At 36.1% G+C, this 24,361-nt stretch overlaps 1 protein-coding gene across 1 annotated transcript in view; it reads left to right on the forward strand.

Annotated features, from left to right (window-relative positions):
• Positions 1–24,361, forward strand: part of COL19A1 (collagen type XIX alpha 1 chain) — a 181,928-nt gene that overhangs the window by 134,718 nt on the left and 22,849 nt on the right. Inside the window, exons 23-41 of the mRNA XM_034060919.1 lie at positions 62–115; positions 1,312–1,365; positions 4,967–5,020; positions 6,231–6,320; positions 7,126–7,170; positions 7,279–7,356; positions 8,648–8,683; positions 8,790–8,843; positions 8,932–8,985; positions 12,444–12,485; positions 13,614–13,667; positions 14,488–14,541; positions 17,330–17,383; positions 18,332–18,385; positions 20,459–20,503; positions 21,125–21,175; positions 21,254–21,298; positions 21,394–21,420; positions 22,719–22,772. Coding sequence (XP_033916810.1) covers positions 62–115; positions 1,312–1,365; positions 4,967–5,020; positions 6,231–6,320; positions 7,126–7,170; positions 7,279–7,356; positions 8,648–8,683; positions 8,790–8,843; positions 8,932–8,985; positions 12,444–12,485; positions 13,614–13,667; positions 14,488–14,541; positions 17,330–17,383; positions 18,332–18,385; positions 20,459–20,503; positions 21,125–21,175; positions 21,254–21,298; positions 21,394–21,420; positions 22,719–22,772 — 999 coding nt within the window. The remainder of the gene's footprint in view (positions 1–61; positions 116–1,311; positions 1,366–4,966; positions 5,021–6,230; positions 6,321–7,125; positions 7,171–7,278; positions 7,357–8,647; positions 8,684–8,789; positions 8,844–8,931; positions 8,986–12,443; positions 12,486–13,613; positions 13,668–14,487; positions 14,542–17,329; positions 17,384–18,331; positions 18,386–20,458; positions 20,504–21,124; positions 21,176–21,253; positions 21,299–21,393; positions 21,421–22,718; positions 22,773–24,361) is intronic.

The following is a 24,361-nucleotide window of genomic DNA, read 5'->3' on the forward strand; positions in this document are numbered from 1 at the left end:
GTGTACTGGGAGACATAACAGTAAATTTGGATATTTTTATTTTCACAAACAATATTATTAGGGTGAAAAAGGAGACCCTGGACCACCGGGTCTGATTGGAAATCCAGGATCAAAGGTAGGTGAAAGATATATCTCTGAAATTAACAGACATTGCATTCTATGCTGTTATATAAGCTACATAGATGAATGCTATCAATTCTTTAGCTCATATTAAAGGGCAGAGAGTGCTTATAGTTATATCAAAATTTTGTGCATGGAATATGTCATTTTTGCTTTTAGTTCATAAAATTCTTGTTGATCTCAGGATAACTCAGCAAGAAATATTTATGCAAAGCCTAAATGTTATTTGATCATTCAATAATATGAGCATCCATTTTGCAATTACAAATTCACCAGTAGCTGGGTGTATTCATTATCCACCAGTGAGTAACCACTGCCAATTCATTAGTGGTTCCTGTGTTTAATCCTATAGGATTGCAGGTAATGCCAAAGTAGTCATTGCCTTGGTTTGAAGAAAGGAACTGAAGAAGAAATGTTCTTTGAGAATTTCACAAGATGCCTTGAATTTTCTCAAATAATGGTAGAATTGGAAACAGGGAGAATGTAACCTCCACCCAATAGTATTCCTGTTGAAATCATAGTACATGGGTTCCTTAGATCATCAAAGGAAGTCCAGGAATTAATAGTTGCAGCTACAGTGTCCATGAAACTGTGGTCTTAAAAATGATTTTCCACTCTTAATTCCTTAGACTGCTCTTTGGAGGCTAATGTCCTTGGTAGGAGCTACTGAAATAATGGTTGTTACTGCAGTGAAAACCTAGGTCATCTTCACAATGTACGCCTTCCAGAAGAGGCTCATAGAGACCCAAGAATCATTAGGGTTTGCACCAAGTCATCCTTCTATCTCTGCATCTTCATCCCCTTTTATTTCCAGTGCTCTGGAGTCCTTCTAATGAGAAGTATTCCAAAAAGAGAAGTAACACCAACCATGTAATTAAAAAAAATCACATCTACATCTGTTGCTTAAGGGAGGAAATATTGATTTACTCCTTTTCTCTTTCCCTTTAGACAGTTCCTTTGTATTACTTGTATTTGATTTGTATGCATACTTTGGATTTTGTATTTATCAGTCCCAAACATTTATTGGACTAAACATTAGATTAAGGGAGAATGAGCAAACTCTGTACTTCTTACTCCATGCAGAAGAAAATTATTAATGCTAGATCTTGTCATCTATTTATATATGAGAACGCTTTACACTGAATTACGTGGTTGCATTGACTTTTACCTCAAGCATGTGTTATTTCACAGGGGCTACAAGGACCTCCAGGACCTGTCGGACCTAGGGGACTCCCAGGAGAAGTTGTACGTATTGAGCAGTTTCACCAAGCTGTAGAAATGTAGTGTGTGAGCTGGTAGCCAGTGAAGCAGTACCTCGGAAATTATCATAGGTGCTCCTTTTGTGAATGCTACTGTAGCAATCATATATTGAAGCACAGTAGTATGGGATACCGCAGGATTGAGTTCTGCCCTTTTCTTTTGTTCTCTTTCTCTTTGTGTTACTATCTGAGCAGGTAAGAATGATAATACTAATTTATCTGATTCACAGATGATTAGCTCTGCAAAAATAACTCTGATCTCACAGCAGTAGGTGAAAGTTTAAAAACATCTCTAGCAAAGATTTAATAATGTTACATCATGAGCTGGAAAGGATAGTGTGTGTGCAGTGAAATGCGAAGAAACGAGGAAAGTAAGTGTACCCCAAGGATTTAAACCCATGACCTTCCTTATTTCTACCTATGGTTTTCTATTATTGTGAATCGGTTTACTTCCTATAAAAAAGGTAAAGATTAATAAGGTGAGAAGGATAACAATTACATTTATTATCTTATAATTTAGGTCAGATTTACAAGGAAAACTCATATTCAGAACAAGATACAATTCTGCTAAAACTAGGGACAATATTAAGGTCTTTGGCAGGAGTAGTATTGTTTGAAAATAATTTAATAGAAAACTTGTTTTTTAATTACTGTTCAATAAATTAAATTGCTAAAATACAACACAAACCAAGACAACTTGATGCCCACTCATCCCAGGTAAGCAACAATATCCCTGCTGGAAAAGGAAGTCAGGATCCAATGAATACAATGCTAACAGGGAAATGAGTGAGAGTGAGATAATCAAGAAGAGTGAAAGCTCTCACTTCAGTGCTTTTTAATTACACCCCAATATTGAGATCCACTAAATGTTGTCAAATGGTGTCAGAAGTAGGATACAGATGGTTTCTTGACCCATCATTTGGGATTGTCAAGGAAGTGGAAGGTGCTTAGCAGAGTTTTAATGATCCTGCAGTTATTGTGCTTTTGGGTGCTCCACATTCAGGTTTGCCAACTGGTTGGGTTTGTCAAGGTGACAGGGGCCTCCTTCATAAGGGTTTTAGTGAGCCTATGACCATTGTGCTGCAGGGCAACAGACTGACAGGTCTGGATCCCTCAAAATGGTAGGGGCCTCCCCCAGGATCCAGCACGCCTGTACACCTTGTGTCTCTGAGCAGGAAGAGCACAAGTGAAAATTCAATCTAGTCTGAATACTCCAGGAAACATCTTAAGCTATTAGGCACTCTTATACTAAGCTTGAAAGTTCCCTGGGCATTTGACTTGACACTGTAATATAGCAGAAGGACTTCAGAAGATAGCTGCCTGTCTTCCTTCCAAATTATGGGTCAGTCCCTTTTTAGGTATGCTGGCAACTATGCTTAATCCCCCTTGCAAACTGAAATCAGTTGTCAGTCCACAACAGCAGTGTTGTCACATAACCTAACAAGTGGCATCTACTCCCTCTCCCTGGTTTACCTCCCTCCGTCCATAAACCATAAAAGGGTTTTTAAGTACCATTTTGGAAGTTTGAATTATTAGATCTAAGAAGTGAACCAGAGAAGCAGACAATGGCAAGCTTGGCTTTAGCCTAGCAGTTAAACCATTTAACTGAAATTAGATTTTGATCTTTGCTCTGTGGGTTGGTTTTGGTTTTTCTTCTAGAAAAAGAAGCATCTAGGAGGTGGTGTAGCTGCATTTTGTCTTAGGCCTTTCCATACATGCTCTGAGACTACTTTGTGAAAGAGAACCTTTAATTTGAGCAGACTTTTAAATCATATACATTATTAATATTAAAGTACAGTTCTGAGTGGTACAACTGGCAGATTTTTATTGTTGATCTGTTAAAAGTCTTAGGGATATAAGCAGTGACAACTGGAGTACAGCATCTTCAGCTCTTGGCAAAGAAAAATCTAGTATTCAAATGGAGCCTTGCTTCACACCTTATTTTCATACTCAGTTGAGGCACGCGTTTTTAAAATTGTGTCTAATATATCTGTAATATTGTCTTCCATGACAATATTTTGTAAGCCTTTTCTGCTGTTTCTCGTTATAGATAGATCCCAAATCTTACTGTGAGAGATAACAAAATACTGCATTTATGTTTTGCTTGTTTTTCCATCATCCTGCTTGAGTTCATAATTGCTGCTTTTGAAACTGCTGTTCTGCTGCATCTTTGACCAAGTGACATTATGATGAGATAAATACTGTATATATGTAGATCTTGAAGCTTCATATTTGTACACACAATTCTAGTATATAAAAACATATATTTAAATATATTGCAGAAACGTGTATTTAGATCCAGGCCTGTTGTTTTGTTTCACCTTCTAAATATGAAATATTATGGATTAACAAATACAATTCATTTTATGATGAAAATTATGAAAGGTTAGCCATCCAGCAGACAGGACTTCTTTCCAAACAGATCCCTAAATCTTGGTCGAAGAAAAAAAAAAAAAAATCCTTAGGAAAGAAGATAGGCTGTAGGTATTTTATGTCACTATCAAAATAAGGTAAGGAAGGACACAGTGTCAGATCCATTATCAGTAAATTTAAACTTCCATATTTTCTCATAATGATTGTGTTTTGGTATAAGCAGAATAGTCTTCATTAAAGTACTTGTGTTTTCTTTTTTTCTTATACTGTTATTTTGGATGGCTGGGTAAAAGAAATAGCTGACTGTATTAAGGACAGAATACAGTGGAGCAAGTGAACACACAGCTGCTGAACCTTCACTACTGGCATGATAATGTCATCATCCTTCATATGTCAGTGTTCACTAAACTCTACTTCACACTACGTAAAAAATAGAAGCCATATGTGGTTTTTATATTTTTCTTCGTTCTTTTTCCATTCTGGATTAAGTATCATACTCATATTTTACTGTTCAGTTTTGGCAATTTTCTCATTTACTGTGGAAATGACTAGTATTCTTAATAAAATGCTTGATATAATACTTGGTTGAATAGCCTTGATGGGTTATGGAAAACATTTTCTGCATTTGTTATGCTGTAGTAAGGGAACACAATTTAGCCTTCTCTATTATTTAAATAGCTTCTCTTTAGATTTTATTCTCTTTCACTTCTCTGCATTTATAAGAAATCATCATGAAAATGCTAAAGTTAAAATCAAAATGTGAAAAATTGAAGATCTTGACAAAAGAAAGGATTGAATATTTTTATTTGCTGAAAGGGAATTTGGTGGATGTAGTGATGGACAGGAGTAGCAATTCATTGAGGATTTTTAGATACAAAATTGAATATCTAGTGAAGAAAATCACACAGCCCTTCACAGGCAAAAAAGGATGACACACTTACTTAAAACTCAAGTTTGTCCCTGCTACCACCTTCCTTGAAAAAAAAAGGTTGATTTTCAAGGCTTGGAATTATTCTTAAATTGAAAAAGGTGTCAGTCTCTTCCATTCTGCACTGATAGGGTCCAGAAAATAATCTTGATTATTCAACTTAAAGAAAAATGATACATATGTTTGATTAAAGAAGCATTCATTAACTTCTACTTTTTAAAATTTGGGGGCAATATTAATGCACAGTAAATAATACAATATATAGTTGTATATTTATTAATTCCAGGGCTTACCAGGAGAGCATGGGGTACCAGGAAGCCCAGGTGTTAAAGGAGACAAGGTATGTTTTAAGTGCCTTTTATTAAGCTTGATGTGCTAGAGCTTATTAGAATGTCATCTCTGAAATAACCTTCCATCTTCTGTAGCGCATCTGTGTGGCTGCTTTATGAACTGATTTCAAAATGTAGGAGTAGCAACCCCCTCTCTGCTTCTTGGAGATGCTACAGGCCAGTTAGGCAACCCAATTGCTCTTCAGATTCACAATTTACATAATATTTCAAGGAGGTTGCACTGGGCTCTTACATTAAATCTGTGAGTGTAGAAATGTCAGTTCAGGTCCTAACCACAGAACAGCCTTTTCAGTGTAGTGTTCTAACCAGACTATTCTGTAAAATCCCACTTCAGAATCAGACATATTCATCTTAGCAGAGCACTGTGGCAGCTATACCGTCTCAGATGTGAGCCAAGGCTGGGATCTCTTTATGGTATTTATATTTTGATGGGTAGAAATCCCTTAGTTTTAATTCAGCCACACCAGCAAGAGTTAAAAATTGTATGTATGATATGTTGAATGTAAGAAAAAGGGAAGAAAAGCAGGTACACAGGCATATTGTGTGATATGTTATGGTATTTACATGTTGTGGGTACAAGAGAAACTAATAAAATCCCTTCATATTTTGAAGAAGTGAGCTAATGAAAAGGCAGGAGAAGAAAATAACTGGAACAATGAGCAAAATGTCTTGCAAATGTGAAATAGTATATTCAAAAAGAATCACAGAGAATGATGCAAGAGCATGCAAAAGGCAAGAGGACAGCATAATAAAAGGCACAAAATCACCTGTGTGAAGGAGGAGTTGTAGAGATGTGCAGCAAGAGATGCTGCGTGTGTTGAAGTAAGAAATAGAGATGAAAACAGGAATATCGGTGAAGACCAGGATTTTAACACTAGAGAGATATAGCTGGAGAAAGAGTCTGAAGCTGTTACTATTAATTAATTGACAGGCTTTAATGACAATCTGTGCACTGGGGGCCTAGGGGCAAAGAAATGTAGATCATATGCACTGCAAGCAAGAAAAACTGAGAGAATACTAGTTACTATTAGTGGTTGTGTGGTCCATACCTCCTCTAATTTTTGGCAGGAAAATATGTCTTTTTTTCTCTGTTTCTTCTCATAGTAGTGGTACTTTCTAGGATAACCTTGACAATATTTTGAGGTTTTCCATAAGAGAAAATTCTCTCATTTCAATTAGAGACTCAAATTTATCTTGCAGGGGGACCCTGGTGGGATTATGGGACCACCTGGACACCCAGGTCCTAAAGGTGATGTGGGACCTCCTGGGCCAAGTCTGCCTGGAACACCAGTAAGTCCATAACCTGAAATAACTATGACAATTTCTTATAGGGGCAACTGTTAAAGAATTCTCATTGTGCAGTGAAAGAAATCAGAACAATTAATTTTCTTTAATGTAATTTCAAAATTGAAACACACATATCGTGGTTTAAACCAAGTCCCCCAACTCCCGGAGAGTTAGGAAGGAGAATCCAAAGAATGTAGCCCCCACGGATTGAGATAAGAACGGTTTAATTGCTAAAGCATAACACAAAACCCCTACTGCCATTTACTACTACAAATAATAATGATACAGCAAACAGCAAGTGAAAAGAATACAACACCCCACCAGCCACCGACCCATAACTCACTCCACCCTGCCTGGCCGAGCACCATGTGCTCCCTCCTCCGTTTTCCTCCAGAGATCCACCCCTCCAGCTTTCTCTTTCCCAGTATGCATCCTGGGCATCACGTGCTATGGTATGGAATACCTCATTGACTAGCCTGGGTCAGGTGTCCTGTCTCTCCTTCCTCCCGGCCTCCCCCTGGCTGGAAAAAACCTTGAACAAAAACACCCTCAAAACATGCTCAAACCGTGACAACACATTATAGTGGTTGTTGTAAATGCACTGAAATATGGTCTAGAAATAGTGCAAGGCTCATGCGTGCTCCTAGTGACAGTGGTATTAATGAGGAAAATACACATAAATATATCATAGTTTATTTATAAAGGCTGACTAATTTTGGCAGTAAAATTCAGCTGGTCTCTTTGATTTCAAAACATAATTTGTTTTTTTTTTTCCTGCAGTTTTTATTTATTATTATTATTTTTTTAGGGTCCCACTGGTATTCCTGGAAATCCAGGTCCACGGGGACCAAAGGTATAACAAATAAATATATTATTTCTGTTTCTAAAAAAAGAAAAAAAAGATAATACGCTAGTTTACATTTTCAGAACTTTGTAACTGAAAGCCTTGTACCCTTCTCAGGGAGAAAGAGGACTACCTGGTGTCCAAGGAGCACCTGGGGAGATGGGGCCCCCTGGAATAGGCATTCAGGGATCACCAGTAAGTATATCCACACCCAGGATTTTGACTTCTCACTGTGCATTGCTAAGAAACTGCAACAATTAAACAAAACATAGTAAAAATCCATGCCATGAACTCCCTACTGACTCAGCAATCAACTCAGCATCCTTTCCCTTTATCCAGACCCAGAAAGATTTAGAGCTAAGTGAGAAATCAAAGCCTTGGAGAACTGAAAGAGTCATTGACTATTTTACAGATGAGCTTTCTAGGGATGGTGTTGACACATCTTCAGACTGTGTCAGTTTCTAAGCAACAGTTGTTCGAGGTTGTCAGCAAAATCTAGCCTGAGTACTGAAATGAGAGAAGGGGTATACTTGACATTACAGACTGGCATTTTGAAATCCATGCTGGTACTGGAAGACATAAAGACGTGGAAAAGATGTGGAAGCTTTGTCTTTGCATCAGCTCCTAGCTTTTGCATTTGTGACGACTGCTAATTACAAGATTAGATTCTACTGCTTATAAATGAGAACTTACAGTGCCAGGTACTGTGCCAGGATATAGTAAAGTCCTGATTTTGCACAGCTTGCTTCTCACATTTCTGTGCAATTTAAATGTAAACACTGACATTGTGCAGTCTATCTGGAGCTTTCATACTGAATAACTTGTATAGCAATAACTGTTTCACAGTTTCTTTCCTGAGTTTGTTTCTGTTGCCTTTAAATAAAGCCATCTGCAGTGTCTTCAGAATATTCAGTAAAAAAAATTATGATACTGATGGTTCAGATGACCAGTGGTACATATTATTATGTGAGTCCTACTGTGGTGAAGACGGCAATCTTTCTGCAGTCCAGACCAATATAGTCAGCTGATACATTTCAGTTTATTGACAGGACTCAGGTACAGAGGGAAGATGTTTGATAAAGCTGACTAGAGATTCACAATAAGGTCTTAATCTAACATACTAACCTTAAAAATTATTCAGGTAAATGTTTTCAAACCTGATTTTTTTAAGTTATCCATTTGTATTCAAACAATCTTTTTAATTATTATTATTAGCTGAATATCAGTTTATCTTACAAAACTAGCTAAATAGCAAGTTTCACCACAGATCAATATTCTTTGATATTTCTTGCCCTTAAAAATGGACCTCAGCAAAATCTCAAATTCTCTAATTTTGGCAAAATTAGATTTGGATTCAAAACCAAACTTGGAGAAAATCTTCCTTGCAATTTGAACCAATTTCCCACATTCAGTACTTTTTTTTTATGGTGTTAATCTCCCTTATCCAAAAAAGTGTAACTATTGATTATTTGGAGTTTTCTTGCAGGGTCCTGTAGGTCCAGCTGGATCAGCAGGTGTGCAGGTAGGATATATGTTTTTTCTTTATTATCAAAAAATAAATTAAGTTCAAGATGTTTAGAATAAAAGAAAAACATTCTTAAATCCTAAACAATCTTTCCTGCTTTTAGGGCCCTAGGGGACCCCCAGGATTACCAGGAACTCCAGGTACCCCTGGTATTAATGTAAGTGACAATTCTTTATATATACTACAAAAAGTAATGTGTCCCTTGTCAATGCTTTAAGGCCATCAAATTTTATATTTGTTTCTAGGGTGCTCCAGGAAGAGATGGAAAGCCAGGACTACCAGGCCCTCCAGGTGATCCTGTACGTATACACAAAGAGCTTGTGCATAAGCTTTGGTGCAAATACTTTAAATTTAAAGAGGTGACATAATCTAGCAAATCTAGACATTCAGTTGTTTAAATTTGATTTTAAAATTATTAAATCCTTTGGAGGGTTGGTTTTTTTATTCAGGTTTTGGTTTGGTTTTTTTACTTGGTTATATTGCAGTGTAAATTAAGCTTCTGTTAACATATACAGGATAAATACCTTGTTTTCAGGTGTTACGGTTTATGTACTGGAGTTTCTGCCCAGCTATAACTTCACATAATGTTCCTCAGTCTCAGAAACATTTCTGCATCATGCAAATTTTCTGCAGCACACTTTGATAATTGCTGTTAAAGTGTTGAAAAGGAAAGTTTGGGATTCCAAAGCTAATTTTGCTATGTCACAGAAAGAAGACATAAATTTTTAATGAAATTCTGAGAAAATGTATTCTCTAATGCAGTAATTTCCCCTTAGCACTTAGGAAAGTTAAGTGGTTGGGTTTGAAAACAAAAACACTAAGTAAATTCTGGCCGCATGTTTTAGAAAGCACTCGAGTACCACTAGCTTCTCAGAAGCCTAAATTCAGTACCTAAAAGCTGGTCTATCACTGGCATTGAGTATGAAGGTAGAACTCAAGTCAATGTCACAAGATTGAAATATACAATCAGCTTCAGTTAGGAATGTGTATAAAAGTAACAAGAAAAAGGCACCATGAACACAATTTGAAAGACCAGTAAAGTCTGTTACTTAATCATATAGATCAAATTATAAGCTGTGTGAAGAAGCTGAGTAATTCAGTAGTTTTCACTGTACACTGAAAAAAAATTGCTCTTCAGAGAATACATAAAATTATTTTTATTTAACAATAGTAATAATAATAAAAATAGTTAAAGATATTTTAGATACAGCATGAAGATCCGGTGTAATTCACCCAAAGAATGAACCAGAGCAGTCTATTAATGATTAGCAGTTACTTTTGAGTACTTTGAGAAAGATTTTGAGAAAGAGAGAGATGCTAACAGAAAACTTATCTTCATAAGAGGTGAATAGAAGATGAGCCAGAGTCTGGCAGGTCAGTTGAAATAAAAAGAAAAAAAAAGGCTGACTGCAAGAAAGATATTAAATATTTTGATTTTAAGTACCAGGTGTATGAATGATAAAGTGGAAACACAAGATGGCATAATTTTGTTAAGAACCAGTCATGGAATAAAACAGATTTATGTTTTTGGGAAGGTAAACTTTCTTGAAAAATATAGGGAAGCAGTCATGTTATATACCTTGGCCTCAATAAAACTTTGAGACTGTCCTCATGATGTTTTGATAAGCAAGCAAAAGCTGATTTTGAAGTAATTGCCATATAGTTGATGCTTATCAAAATATATGATAGGAGTGTCTATCACCAGATCACTGTCAATTTTGGAAAAAGGGTTCTCTACCATGCCTAGTTCTTGTCAGTGATTTGATTAGGAAAAGTAGATGTAAAATCTGCAATTGAACTGAGAAAGATTGCTAGCTTTTTGAAGATACAATCAAAACTTAATATTCAGGGACAGTCTGAAGTCAACAAGATTAAACGTGAGAAGATGAGCATAAAGTGCTTGATAAGAAAAAAACAAAATCCTTTAAGTAGGATAGGTTTGGAAGACTCAGTGCACTGCAGATTAAATGCAAGTGAATAATCTGATGCCACCACTAAACAGGCAGGTCTACTAACAGAATTATTGCCTTTTGCTGTCGTCAAATACTTTTCTCTTTGGAGAGAACATTTTTAAAGAAAGATGTAGCCTGCAAGAGTAAGTCAGAGAGTTAAGGCCATTTTAACACTTTCAGAAGGCCAGCATATATCAGAGAATACATAATTACATCAGATTTTCATGCTGTATATAAAATGTCTTCAACTAATTCTTCTTTCTTAATTATTATTATTATTAAATTATTTTATTTCATGTGTTGCCTGATATATGCCATTACTCAGAGTTCAGCATATGCAACTATGAATCTACAGTATGTGTGCAGTTAGGCTGGACTTGCTGTATATACAGAGCAGACAAACTGTACAGCACAAACGTGGTAGGCTTGCTCTCATACTTGGTGTTCCCTTGCAGCTAGATGTTAGGGACTTTTCACACAGAGGGCTTGGGGCCTGTACCATAAATTGGTACTGCAGCTAAAATAAGAATGTTAGAAATAAAGAGAGTGCAGCAGAAAGCCAAACAGGGAATAGTAATAGCCTGCCTCTCTGTAAAATGTCACAAGGAGAAGGATGAAAAGTCAGGCCATATAGAGATGTTGTTATTTTTAAGCCTTGTTACAGGTTTTTAAGAGCAGGTGATGCTATGTACAGGTTACCTTTATGCAGAGGATGGACTTCATACCTTTACATAGCTATGTCTCTAAGTTGTATTAGGTGGCTGTCTCACCCTACAAAACTGTATAGTTTCAAAGGTGCCGATGCTACCTGTAAATGGCAAACTGATTACACTTATGGTTAAGCATGTTCAGCAGTGTTTCTCCTGACTTTGTATTTGATACCTGTTGCCACCAACAGTCCAACAGGGTTTTTTTAATTTGCTACAAAAGTGCTCAATTTTTACTTTGTTCTTCAAGGTGGAAATGACTGAAACAGACCAAACAATTAACAAATTTTGAATGTGTCTAGTTTTATAGTATGCCCAGGGCTATTTTTGTTTCAGAAGAAATAAACATTGGTAACTGAAGAGTCCCTTTGTGAGTGAAGCTGATACCCAGTGCATTCATTTTTTAAAGGAAGTCTTTAAATATAAGTTTAATGGCAGCTCTTGGAAATCGAAATATATTGCAGTGAAGCGTAAATCTGTTGATTGAGCTTCAAATAGTTTATCTTTAGTATTGGTAGTAATTTAGCTATGGCACCATAGAATTTTGCACTCATACTTAATGTCTAAAGGCGGGACAAAATACTACATATGTTGCTGTAGCTGATTTGTTTCTGATATCTGAGTTAGTTTATTGAAGTTAGCTTTGGCATCTCCGCATTTGTGCTACAGTTCACAGTAGAGTCAAAACCTAAAAGAAATGAGAATTAGAACATTTGAAGATAATCAGGTGAGAATAGTCTGTGAGACTTCCCAGTAGTGATAAATTGTTGATGGTATGCTACATAATAATATATTAATACTACTTCTAAATTAAATTTACTGTGCTCTGGAGTTGCACTATTGTCATGCTTTAAGGAACTTGATTCAAGTTGCTTGAAGTTGTAATGAAGAATCACATCATTATGTTGGATAAACAGCGATATTTAGCTATATTTGGAACCCTTATTTTTCTTTTGCGTTTGCATTAAAAAAAGCTTCAGCCAATACATATGTAATCAGTTATGTGTATAACAGTATAAACTTTAGAAGCAATAAGAACCCATCAGAGTTGGTAGCATTCTATAAAACATGAACTGCAGCTTCCTTTTTTAATTTCAGATTGCACTGCCACTTGTGGGAGACATGGGTGCTATACTGAAGGTAAACATTTTCAGATATAAATAAATATTTGTTTTTACTATAAGTATGCTTTTTAAACCAGAGTATGCACTTGAAAGTTTGGAGATGTTCAGTTTTGAACTACTGAGCAAGCCTAAATTAATTTTGAGGTTTTATTGAGTTTTGATTTATTTTTTTTAAATACTCAAGAAATGTATTTTATAGGAATTTCATAAAATAGCATTTGAATGGTACATGAGGCCATGTAGTAGATATGAGGTATGTAGCCAGCAGGTGCCTGTTCAGCACATCCAATCCACAGCATGAATTGCTACAGGTATACCTCATTCTTTGTTTTACTTTGTAGCATTAATATCGGTAATACACCAAGTGGGGAAAATAGTCTAGAATTTCTAAGGTATTACTTTGAAAATAATAAAATTGAAAGTGATCTGCAATATTCCCAATGAAAAGTGTGATCAGGAGGATTTCAATATGAAAAGCATACCTCATTTCCTAGGAAAGTGATTATCCTATTATATCATCCTGTATTAATACACGTACTTAGGTTTTATTTACTTTCTCATTCATAAATTTTATTTATTTTTAAGTCTGTCTTTCATTTTTCCCCCTGATACTTTTGTAAATGTATTGTCTTTCTCCTGTACCTGCTTTTCTACTTCTTTGTCAGTACTCTCTCTTAACAATTCCTTTCCTTATGCTTCGTTCATTACTCTGTGTTTTGTGGTTAGCATCTCTGGAAGATTTGCTGCAAAATACTTCTTTCGACAAACCAGATATCATTTACTTTAAAGTAACTGTACATTTAAAGCTGGTGAGAGCAACAAGTATCCTTATCCTATCTGATCCTTAAAAGGGAGAAGATTTGCTCTTCCCAAACACAGGCATGTCTGGGACTACTCAAATCAGTCATTTATGAGTCCTCTCAAAATGCATGTTAGCATAATTTGAGTAGAGTGTGTGGGAGATGGGAAGGGAAACAAGGAGGGATTATCTGAACAAGTATATAGTGTAGAAGAGATAAAGGACTGAAGATATGAGTTAGAATGATTGGCTGGTCAGAAAGGCAGGAAGGAAGCAGTCTGCCAGACCTTCTGCCTGTGTCATAAAAACAGTTATTTTTCACTTTGCTTTCTGTGTGTTCCTCAGGGTGATCCTGGCACAAGAGGTCCTCCAGGCATCCCTGGTAGAGAAGGGCCAAAGGTAAGTTTTGAAGAGTGTTTTATATTGCGTTGTCAGTTATTAAAAGTAAAAGGCCAGACTCTTACCCCGGACAGCCTTGACTTTTTTGTCTGACTCCTATCCCTGTGGCATCTGAGTAGCTTAAAGGTTATTTTAACAGTTCAGCCCTCTTCCTAAGTCACTTCAGCTTTCTTTTCAGGAAAGTGAGCAAAATAACCTAAATGGAGTCCCACACCAGGATAGCTTTTCTCTGTCTTGCATCCATTAAAGCTGGCTCAGATTTGACTGTTCATTAGTGCATTGCCATCTACAGGCTTATTTTAAGTGACTCAGGCAGGCAAGAATCCTGCGAAGAAGAAAACCTCCTGTGTCTCCTTCAAGTGTGCAACATCTGGACCACCCTTTGCCTTTACCCCATATTCCAGTGGGATTAGTACAACTGTTTTTCTGAGACTTGAAGTTTCACTGATGCCAATCAAAATTCTGCTTCACTGTAACTGGATCAAGTGCCACATTGTTTGGCATATAGATATCTCCTATACTTGAGCCTAATTTCATGTCGTTCTGTGTTTTTTTTGGGAAGCATTTAAGTTCTATGCTATTAATTATATGTCTGCTCTTGGCTAGTTTGCCTACTAGGTAATGAACCACACATTGCCTTTCACCTCGATGGAAGGCATTTTCTAAAGCTTTCAGGTAGTATTGAACATTTTTTTTCTGTTTTAAGCACTATTGTTATAAGGGCTTCATGTATTAAATGCAGGGCATAAAATGCCCTAGAGAGCATGAAATTCATTGTTTGCTAATAGAAAGTATTTGTTTGAATGTTACATTTTCATAGGGAAGCAAAGGTGAACGTGGGTTTCCTGGGCTTGCTGGAGAGAAAGGTGATGAGGTAAAATGATTTCATTTTTATAATGGCTGCATTCTTATCTAAACCTGATTGAAGATCAAGATTGGCAGTAAAATCCACAGTGTTATTCAGTTCTTTAAAACTGCTGAGATACTAATGTATTGCTCTAAATACATTCTGAATTTTCAACAAGATAAAATGCTATTATTCAATTAGATAACATCAGTTTAATTTTTGTCTGAGAATTTTTGCTCATTTGTGTATTATAAAGCCTCACATACATTTAAATGCTTATTTTTAAGAGTGTAGGATAGAGGAATAAATAGACAAGTGCCAGATGCTTTCAAAAAATACTTCATGTTTTATAACATATTTGCTTATATTGTGCTAGTTCCCCTTTAGAATTAATTTTCAAAAACATTCCATTAGGCAAATACTCTGATGGGAATGGTTATAGCTCCAATTACTACTAAGTGGAAACTACAAAATGTTTGAAGAAACTGAATTTAAAATATTAACAGTATTTTGCATCATATGGTGCATTCTTAGAGTTACTTTTATGTTGTTATGAAGAAGGGAAAAAGTTATGTCACTTGTGGTGCTAAATCCAAAATAGCTGCTGTAGTTTTAATTAAAATATTTGCAATTAACAAGAGCAACCTCTGTCAATAAATATATAAATAAAAAACTATCACCTAATCAGAAGCTATTAAAGACATGAATCTAACTAAGTAAATGCATTAATTTTGAGTAAATTTCAGGGTCCTTGGTTTTCAAAAGTAAATAGTTAAATGAGGAAAAAACAAAGATGCTGCAGAACCATTAAATATGTATTCCTGCTACTGCTCTGCCCCAGAATTTAGAAGACTGTCAGACTAAAGTGTCAGGCTTATTTTTCCTTTTATTTTTACACAATCTATACAAATCATTCTGTCTTTGCTTCTTAAAAGCAAGTGACTGCTGAAGTTGGATTTAGAACATATACCTTAAAATGATAATGCAGGCTACAAGTAAAGCACAAGCAGAATTTTACTTAAAAAATAAATAGGAAAGTAATACATCCTTCATTTGCCCTATATCGTACTTCTAGAGTTCAACCCTAGCAAGTCTGAGGCATTAGCAAAGCAGTTTCAACTATTTAGATACTATTTAACTGCTGAGAACCAAGTGAAACATTAAGGCAATTAATAATGTAATAAGGAAAAGGCAAGATTATAACTGGCAGTTATTTTTTTTAAAGGACTCCAGAGTAAATAAATTCCAATTATTTTTTTTATTATTATTGATTCAGCAGTATGCCATGCTGTGTTAGTAAGTTACCCATTTACATGCTTCTTCAGTTTGATAGCTGGTTAGCTGCCTTAGGTCTGATGTTTTCAGTGTTCAGCAGCAGCTTTTGATTATGACATTATGATGGTGCAAGTGAATTTATTTTCAGAAAAAAAAAATGGAAGAGTTTCTGAAGTTTAAATGTAACCTTTTTTTACAAATTTATGAATTTTATTCTCATTTTTATGATTTAGTTAACATGGGAATGGGAAGAGAGGTTGAGAAGCCCACCTGAAACTCTTTGAAATATGCTCATTAGCTTCCATGATCTTGAATAGCCCTTTAATCTTTGTTGAAACTTAGTTCTCTTCCTTTTTGAAAGATTCTTTTCTCCAGGACAGGATTTTTCTAACATCAGTAGTAAGAATTACAGAAAATATTCCTTTGGCTTCATATTCATTTTTCAGGTGATGGTATCACCATAGTTAAGTAATTCAAAATGAGCAGAGAACACAGCATTTGGATTGCACTCTGAAAAGGTGCAGAGGTGGAACAATGCCCTCTATGTTTAGCAGCAAGAAAAGGAAATTAATGTCTCTCTCCGTCTCTGCATCATTCCTGATTTATTTCTGCCTGAAGTTTTTCCTTCAGTATCTCCCTCAGAGCCCTTATTTCAGGATCTGTGTCCTCTCTGGTTTTCCAGACTACCGCTTTAGCCATGCCTTCTTAAACACTGCATTTAATATAAGAAGTTCTTTTCTGAGGTCACTCCTCTTGTCGGAGGGCAGGCACTCTGTACAGGTAAATTGAACCACTGTTTGGAAGGGATTAATTTCCCTTTGTGACTTATAGGGTCACCAAGAGTGATTAGTTCTCATTAGTACATGACTTGTACCTGTCTAAAATTGCGCCTAAGCCTGATGTAGTAGAAGAAAGACTTAAGTGATGTGCAGGCTTGTCTCCAATCCTAACTGTATCCACTGTAGTAAGCTGCACACCTGTATGCTTAGTAAGTGGATACCAGAATCCGTCAATTTCCAGACAGCTGAATACAAAAAGATCAGGAAAGTAGTTAATTAAATACTATGAAAAATGTCACGTTCTGTTATCTAAAAGGCAAAAGCTACAAACCAAGCAGAAAACACCTTTGCATTTAGATACTATCAGGTAAAATTGAGAAGTCTGAGTGTTTGTCTTCTCACCAGAAAAAAAAAAAACTTTAGTGATAGAAAATAGAAAATTATTCTCTAAGAAAAAGCCAGATGTCCTGCTATTATCTGCACAATTAAAGACAAAATGATATAGAGGACATAAGCTAACAATGTGAAAGACTGAAGGACAAGTGTTGTCAGTCAAGCAAGAAGTTGCCTCTACCCTTGTTCAATGGTAATCTCTTCTTTGCATGATGGGTTTGACTTTTTTCATTCCTAAAAATACTGCCAAGCTTTTAGATAAAAATGTGCTTTAATATAGTTTATAGTACTGCTAAACATGCTGGATATAAGTAGTTTCCAAGCAGTAAGTGGGAGATGAAGTACTCGTATGCTCTTTTAATTTCCAGGGCCTTCAAGGTGCTCCTGGACTGCCAGGCATTCCAGGACCCAGTGGACCTTCTGTAAGTATGTGATATCACCTGTGATCTAATCTATCTCTGCAGAGGTTGCTGTAGCTGTCTAGTAAAACTTCACGTTCTTAGTTCTTTATCCTGTCTTTTAGCTTTTCGGATAGTAATAATGCAATCTTGCCCATAGTGGTTCTAATAAGAGAAACTATGTTTATGAGTTGATGTTACTGTCTGGGCTCAAAGTTTATGTAACTTAAATGGGTTTGGAGTGTTGGCATTACTAGAGACTCTGTGAGGTTAAATGACTTATGATGTGCATACTTGCAGTTAATGATGTATTTGTACAGAGTTACAGTAATATTGTTAGTAATAAAAATCTAAAAATCTAAAAATAATTCCAGCAGGCATTCTGAAAACACTTAGTGTTGAAACCAATTACTTGGTTTCATAATTACAGAAGTATAAGAATAAGCTGGAAATATTCCAAGTCACTGAAAGCTATAATTAAAAATGTTGATATTTCTGGGAAAACTACTTTTGGAGGGTTTTTTTTAACTTTATTTTCGACATACTGGACAGGATCACATTAGTTAGTCTGATCATTATGATTCTATTCATTTCTAGGTTGCTGATGGTACTGATACTTCCCTTCTTTTAAAAATTGTAACCCATTTAGGAATTTTAATGTGCAATATGTAAATTGATATTTTAGCAGTAAAACATGATTCTTAGCAGTATTAAAAGATGACATTAAGGTCAGTGCATTTAGTCTGCATAGGTGAAAATGCAACTGCAAACACAAGTTTTACCCTTCAAAGGGCTAATCAGAAGGACACAGCTGTGGTATCAAACAGAAGCGAAATACTTAAGCCTGGAGGAGGAGCATAGTTTGATTTAAATGACCTTCAAGGAGTACAAGATTTAAAAACTAAGCTCTGATGCAAAAATACTATGTTTCATTGTTTCTTAACTAATATAAACCAATACTGTATTGTGCAGGGAGTCACAGGAAGACCTGGACATCCCGGTCCAGCAGGCTCAAAAGGCGAAAAGGTATTCCTGCTTTCTAGTCTTGGCAGAAATCCATGCAGGTTCTGCAATCCCATTATACTCCAATGTTTTGGAGTTTTTTAACAGAGTGCAAACAAGAGCTTGACATATATTTTCAAATTAATTTTTATTTGTGTCCTAATGCAAGTGCTTTTCCCCCCAAATATAATATGGGCTTATATATTGAAGCATAGTCCTTGTGGTGTATGTAAGTTGCAGAGAATGTGCTCTAGGTATGACATATTATATAGAATTTAGGAAAGTGAAAATACATTTGAGAAATAGTATATTGACTAGTTACTACTGGCTCTTCTAATTCTTTTACCACTATTTTAGTCAAAAACAATTATATAAAAGTGCTTCACAAGTACTGAAAGTTATTGAGTATAAGTTACTTTGCTAAAATGCAGAAGCTTCCTTTATACTTAATTTACTTTCCTATAGCACTGCTTTTGGTCAATGTTTTATGTGCTCTTTTATCAGGCACTGGATATTATTGATTATAACTAAGAGATCATATTAATTTCTTGGGCACCTTAAATCAGTGAAATACAGCAGACACAATCTTTGTTGCAAAATATTTTCTGGCACAAGTTCTCCATTTTGCATATGAATACACTTTTCTGATCTTTTTTTCAACTTCAGACTGTAATTTTCCAGGCATAGCACTGTCACGTCAGGGTATATGATCCTACTAATAATATTCTAAAAAACTTTGACTCTGGTACGAGTAACAAAGGAAACTATTTTGTAAAGCTCTGGAATTATTTCAGTATAGAAATTGATTGAAAGCTGTCTCCTTGCAGGCCATAATAGAAAAATTTACCACACATTTCCTTTTTGTGTAACCAGTTGGTTCCTTATTTACAGTTTACACATAGGTGGGTATGAGAAGGCACTGCTCTATAACTAGTGTCTCATCAATCAAAAAGGGCAGAAGTCAGATGACTGAAAAGTGATGAAGTAAACTGAAATATAGTTTCAGTTTACTGCTGAATCCCTTGCTGCTTCTCCATCATCTGATGAATATGTTTGAGAAACCATATTATATGCTTTCTAAATTAGAGTATTTTAATTTCCCATGAAGTACTCCAGATCACTCATGGAGGCTGCTGGTTTCTATCACTTAGCAGGGCCATGTGGAAGTTATATTTGTATAAACATTTAATTACAGTTATATTTTTCTGTGTATTTTTCCAGTGAGCTAATTATTGCCATTGAACATTAAGCTTGCCTTTTGCTACCTTAAGAATTTTGAATTTGCAGCCTGAGTATCTCACTGACTTATGTTTAATAAGATGCAGTGAAATCAGTGAAAAATTCTAGCAAATTTGTTCCACATTCTACAGTGATTTTAACTGGATTGTAGAGATGAGACTTTGAAAAGATCTGGTTTGGGAAATCTGGTGTTGAAACCTTTGCAACTTTGCACTGTTCAGAAACCACCATTCTGCTGGGGCAAAATATCAGAAGCTTTTTTTTTTTTAATATAAGAAGTAATTCAGTGCACATCAGCAGAACAGACTGCGGATGCACAGATGAATATTTAAAAATAACCCCCCCAAAAAATATATGAATTGTATACCTAAGTAAAGATCTTTATTTTCATTCAGTGTGTTCTAAATAAACTGAACTTCTGAAACTATAGTTTTTTTTGTATTTACCTGTGAATGATCAACTGAAGATTTGCTTTTGCAAGATAATGGACAAAACATAAAATTTATGTTAACCTTTATCTACCAGTTGCTTAGAAATTTATACCTTTTCCCTTCCTCTCTCTCTTGGTGTTTATGTAATGTTTCACAACCCAGGTTACCACTACTGTTTTGCCACAAGGAAGTTACTACAATAAAGCTTCAAGTAACTAACAAAATAAAAAAAAAAAAAAAAGTAACAATTCCTAACTTTCCTAAAGCTGAAGCAGGAGCTGGGCAGGAAAATTTAGTCTTGATACTAGCTGCTCATATTGACTGTACCTCTTGTTTATTGTCATTATGGTTGTTATAGCTTGGGTATGGAATAGATCTGAATATTAATTTACAGTAAATGAGTTACGTGAATCTCTTGCTGTACTAGGGCAGTGAAGGTTCTCCTGGGCAACCTGGACCACCTGGGCCCCCGGTGAGATATTTTCTGGTTTATATTGTGAATGTTATATTAGGAACAATACACCTGTGGGTAAAGTGTAATGTAATATAAAGAACTGACTGTCAATCTAATATGTATTAATAATGCAGGAAGGCAAGTCTTTTTGCAAAAGGTTTCTGTAGTCTTTTTTCTTTCATTCATCAGGGAATAATTTCAGTTCAATAAAACCATCCTAGAAACTTGGTCAGTTGAGTTAACATTGGTGCTCAATGTTACTAGAGTAATTTATGCAGCTTGGGTACCTGAAATTAGGAAACTCAGGGAACCTAGAGAAAGTCCATGGAGCTCACTGGACTCCAAATCAACTGGAATAGTATCTAACAAAAAATGAATTCTGTAGAATTAGGATAATAAGAATACCAAAATGTAACATACACTGAGTTTACAGGTTTCCTGTTTTGTAATTAAAAAAAAAGGCCCAAGCTGCATTGGTATGTATCTTATGCTCTTGCTGAAGTGTCTAGAAGCCTTGAAAAGTTGTTTGAGAATGAAAATGATGCCACAGCTTTGCTGAGCTAGAGGGCTTAAACAGGGCAAGAGTACTCCCTTTATAATTCATAGCTGTGACACTTACTTGGTGTTTATGTTTTAAAGGGTATGCCTTACAGTGAAAGAAATGGAATGAGCAGCTTATATAAACTCCAGGTATTTCTCTTTAATATTTTTGTTTTTCAATCAGTACCCCATTCTGGCCCAACTCAACTTTTAAACTTGCTGTTACAGGGAGGTGTGAGTGTTGCTAGTTATCCAGGCCCACCAGGACCTCCTGTAAGTATAATTTCTAATAGTTAATGCCAAAAATATCATATTGTGTGAATTTTTGGGGTTTTTTTTAACTGTGTTTCCACTTAATTTATTTGCAGGGTCCCAAAGGAGATCCTGGCACAGTGGTATGTATGTATTTTTTTATCATGTTAGAGATTTCACCAAGTACTTCAACACAATTGTAGTCACAAGGGTAGAAGAGTCCCTTGATAGTGTTTAGCAGGTAGCTTACCTCCTGCAAAATCAGTTCATCTGAAAAAGCCTTTTTAATTTCCAGGCTTGTGAATTTTGTAATTTCTGGTTAAAAGTTCTGTGATAATATAATGAATGACTGAACATAGTATTAACTACTTGTGGATTCATCTCTGCTGAGCTGTCCCTGGATAAAGAATGTGAAATAAAAGTAGAAAATATCTTAAGAGCTATTAGATTGTTCTCAACATTAAATTTGAAAGTGATAAGGGAGAAAGAACAGTGTGCTACATCATGCTATCCAGTAACAACTAAAAGTTAATGTTTTCTTTGTGAATGGCATGATGGCTAACTACAGTATGCTCACATTGCTTCTGGTGAGCAAGATGGTGATCGTGGCAGCTCCTATACCCTTCAAATATGAACTTTGGCATTCAAAAGCAGATTCATTTAACTCTTTGGTATCTTTTTGCTGTAAGGGTTGTGTTATGTCCTTTTCACATGATCTGTCTGTAAAAATTATGGGGTGGAAGGACAACTAATGGAAGAATCTTGAGAAGCTGCATAGGGCTAGCTGCCAACAGAAGGTAGATCCAAATCCTGACTGGGTGTCCATTTTTCCCAAGGTCTTTGACATGTATGTAACTTGGCTTTATAATAGAGCACTTATGTTTGTCATTAGCTTGTCCCCTGTCACTATAGTTCCCAGCCTTCCCAATCTACATTTTAAACTGATTTCTCCCCTGGAGCATGTTTTTGCCAAAGAAAAGCTTCAAGGCCTACACAGTGTCCTAGTCTGTGTGTCCCTTTCTGCAGAGTAAGCTTTGTTTAGGGAACAGAGCACAGAATTCCTTGGAGGTTGGTTCTCTGGTTGACAGCATATGATTACATGTTCAGAATCTACTGCCTGCAGGTGCTTTAGAGCTGCTCATGGCTTGCAAGAACACTGTGGGGGAGTCTTCTGGATACATTATTACATTATTAATTATTTATCAAAATTAAAGCTGTTGAATCCAATATTCACACAGTGTCTCTGGAAAAAGCTGAATTTACAGATCACTAAAACAGCATAACAAAATCTGTTCACCTGGTAACTGTTCAGCTGTTTTACTAATGTCAAGTTAAATAATTTTTTCTCAAAGTCTGATGTTGCTTGCTGTTCAACATTTCTCATGTAGAGTACAGAAATCCTAATGTATGCAATCTTTCTAATTAAAAAAATAATAATCAGGGAGACCCAGGACCAATGGGATTACCAGGACTGGAAGGACTCCCAGGAGAAAAGGTAGGACTCTTAAAAAGAAGTCATGGCTTCTTAGTGGCAACTATGCATCTAAATGTTTTCTGAAACCTTGTTTTTTGAATCTTTTTTGTGATGTAAGTTACTGTTTCAGGTTGAAAAACAATTGTATATTTATCTGTATTTCCTTTTTTGCTTTACTGTGAATCTAAATCACCAAACATAAAATTTCATGTTCTACAAATGGAAAATTCTGTGCAGGAGGTCTTGTAATATTTTCTTAACTTGATAGAATGCTAGTGTATACTATATTATATGTAGTATTGATGTGTTGGCTTTGCAAGCAAAGATTTCGGAAGGGCTTTACCCACACTTACTACAAGCACAATGACCAAGGGCATGTGGACTAGGCAAATCTGGTTGGAAAAAAAGTGCTTAGGCAATCAGGAAGTGTCTGACCAGGACTGTCATCTCCTGGGGCAATCTTGAGTGACTCACGCCCTGGTCCACCCACATGCACATATGTCCTGGTTTGAGCAGTAGCAGTCATTTTTCTCCTTGGTAGCTGGTGCAGTGCTGTGTTTTGACTTTCAGGCTGAGAACGGTTGCTGATAGCAAGTATGTTTTGGAGTTACTGCTCAAATGTTTGGTTTGTTCAAGGCCTATTCTGAGCTCATGCTCTGCCAGGGAGGAGGGGAGGCCGGGAGGAAGGAGAGACAGGACACCTGACCCAGGCTAGCCAAAGAGGTATTCCATACCATAGCATGTCATACCCAGGATGTAACTGGGAGAGACCTGGAAGGGCTGGAGCTCTGGGGGGATGGAGGAGGTTGGTGCTCGGTTGAGCAGGGTGGAGTGAGTTATGGGCTGGTGGTTGGTGAGGTGTTGTATTCTCTTCACTTGTTATTGGCTTTATCATTATTATTTGTAGTAGTAGTGGCAGTAGTGATTTGTGTTGTGCCTTAGCTATTAAACTGTGCTTATCTCAACCCGTGGGGGCTACATTCTTTGGATTCTCCTTCCTTACTCTCCGGGAGTTGGGGGAGCAAGGGGGGGGAGTGAGCGAGCGAACTGTGCGGGTTTGGTTTAAACCACGGCAACATACTATATATAATTATATTACTTCATAGTAATATAGTTAACATGTTCCTAATTATGGTCACTAGTGCATGTTCTCTAGACATTGTCTTAGGCTTATAGTCCATCTGTCTTGTTCTAAGAGTGCAAGTATCAGTATAAGTTCAGATGAGTATAAAAATAGAGAAAAGAGTTGAAATGGAGGGAAAGACCAGTTCCATAGAGTTCTTGTCATATGCATCCTGCTCCAAAGTTGAGCAGAACACTCTTTTCTTGGACTGTTGCTTATTATTTTAAAAAAGGTACCTTGTATTGTTTTTTGCTGTTGTTGCGCACTTTACTGTGTGTAGGATGCCACTGTAGAACATCCTGAAATGTATCATATTCTGCACCTCCTTCCTGTAGTTCAAGTCTGTGTTCCAGGACTAGGAAATGATCCTTTCCTTCAGTTGGTGGCATGTTTCAGCATTTCACTTACCAGTTGTGGAGGTTGATATGAATTTAGAGGAAAGCTTGTCAAGAAATACTAAAAAGTTCAAGATTTTGCTGTTCATTTC

The sequence above is a fragment of the Melopsittacus undulatus genome, chromosome 3 (genome assembly GCF_012275295.1).
Source record: "Melopsittacus undulatus isolate bMelUnd1 chromosome 3, bMelUnd1.mat.Z, whole genome shotgun sequence".
Classification (NCBI taxonomy): Eukaryota; Metazoa; Chordata; class Aves; order Psittaciformes; family Psittaculidae; genus Melopsittacus; species Melopsittacus undulatus.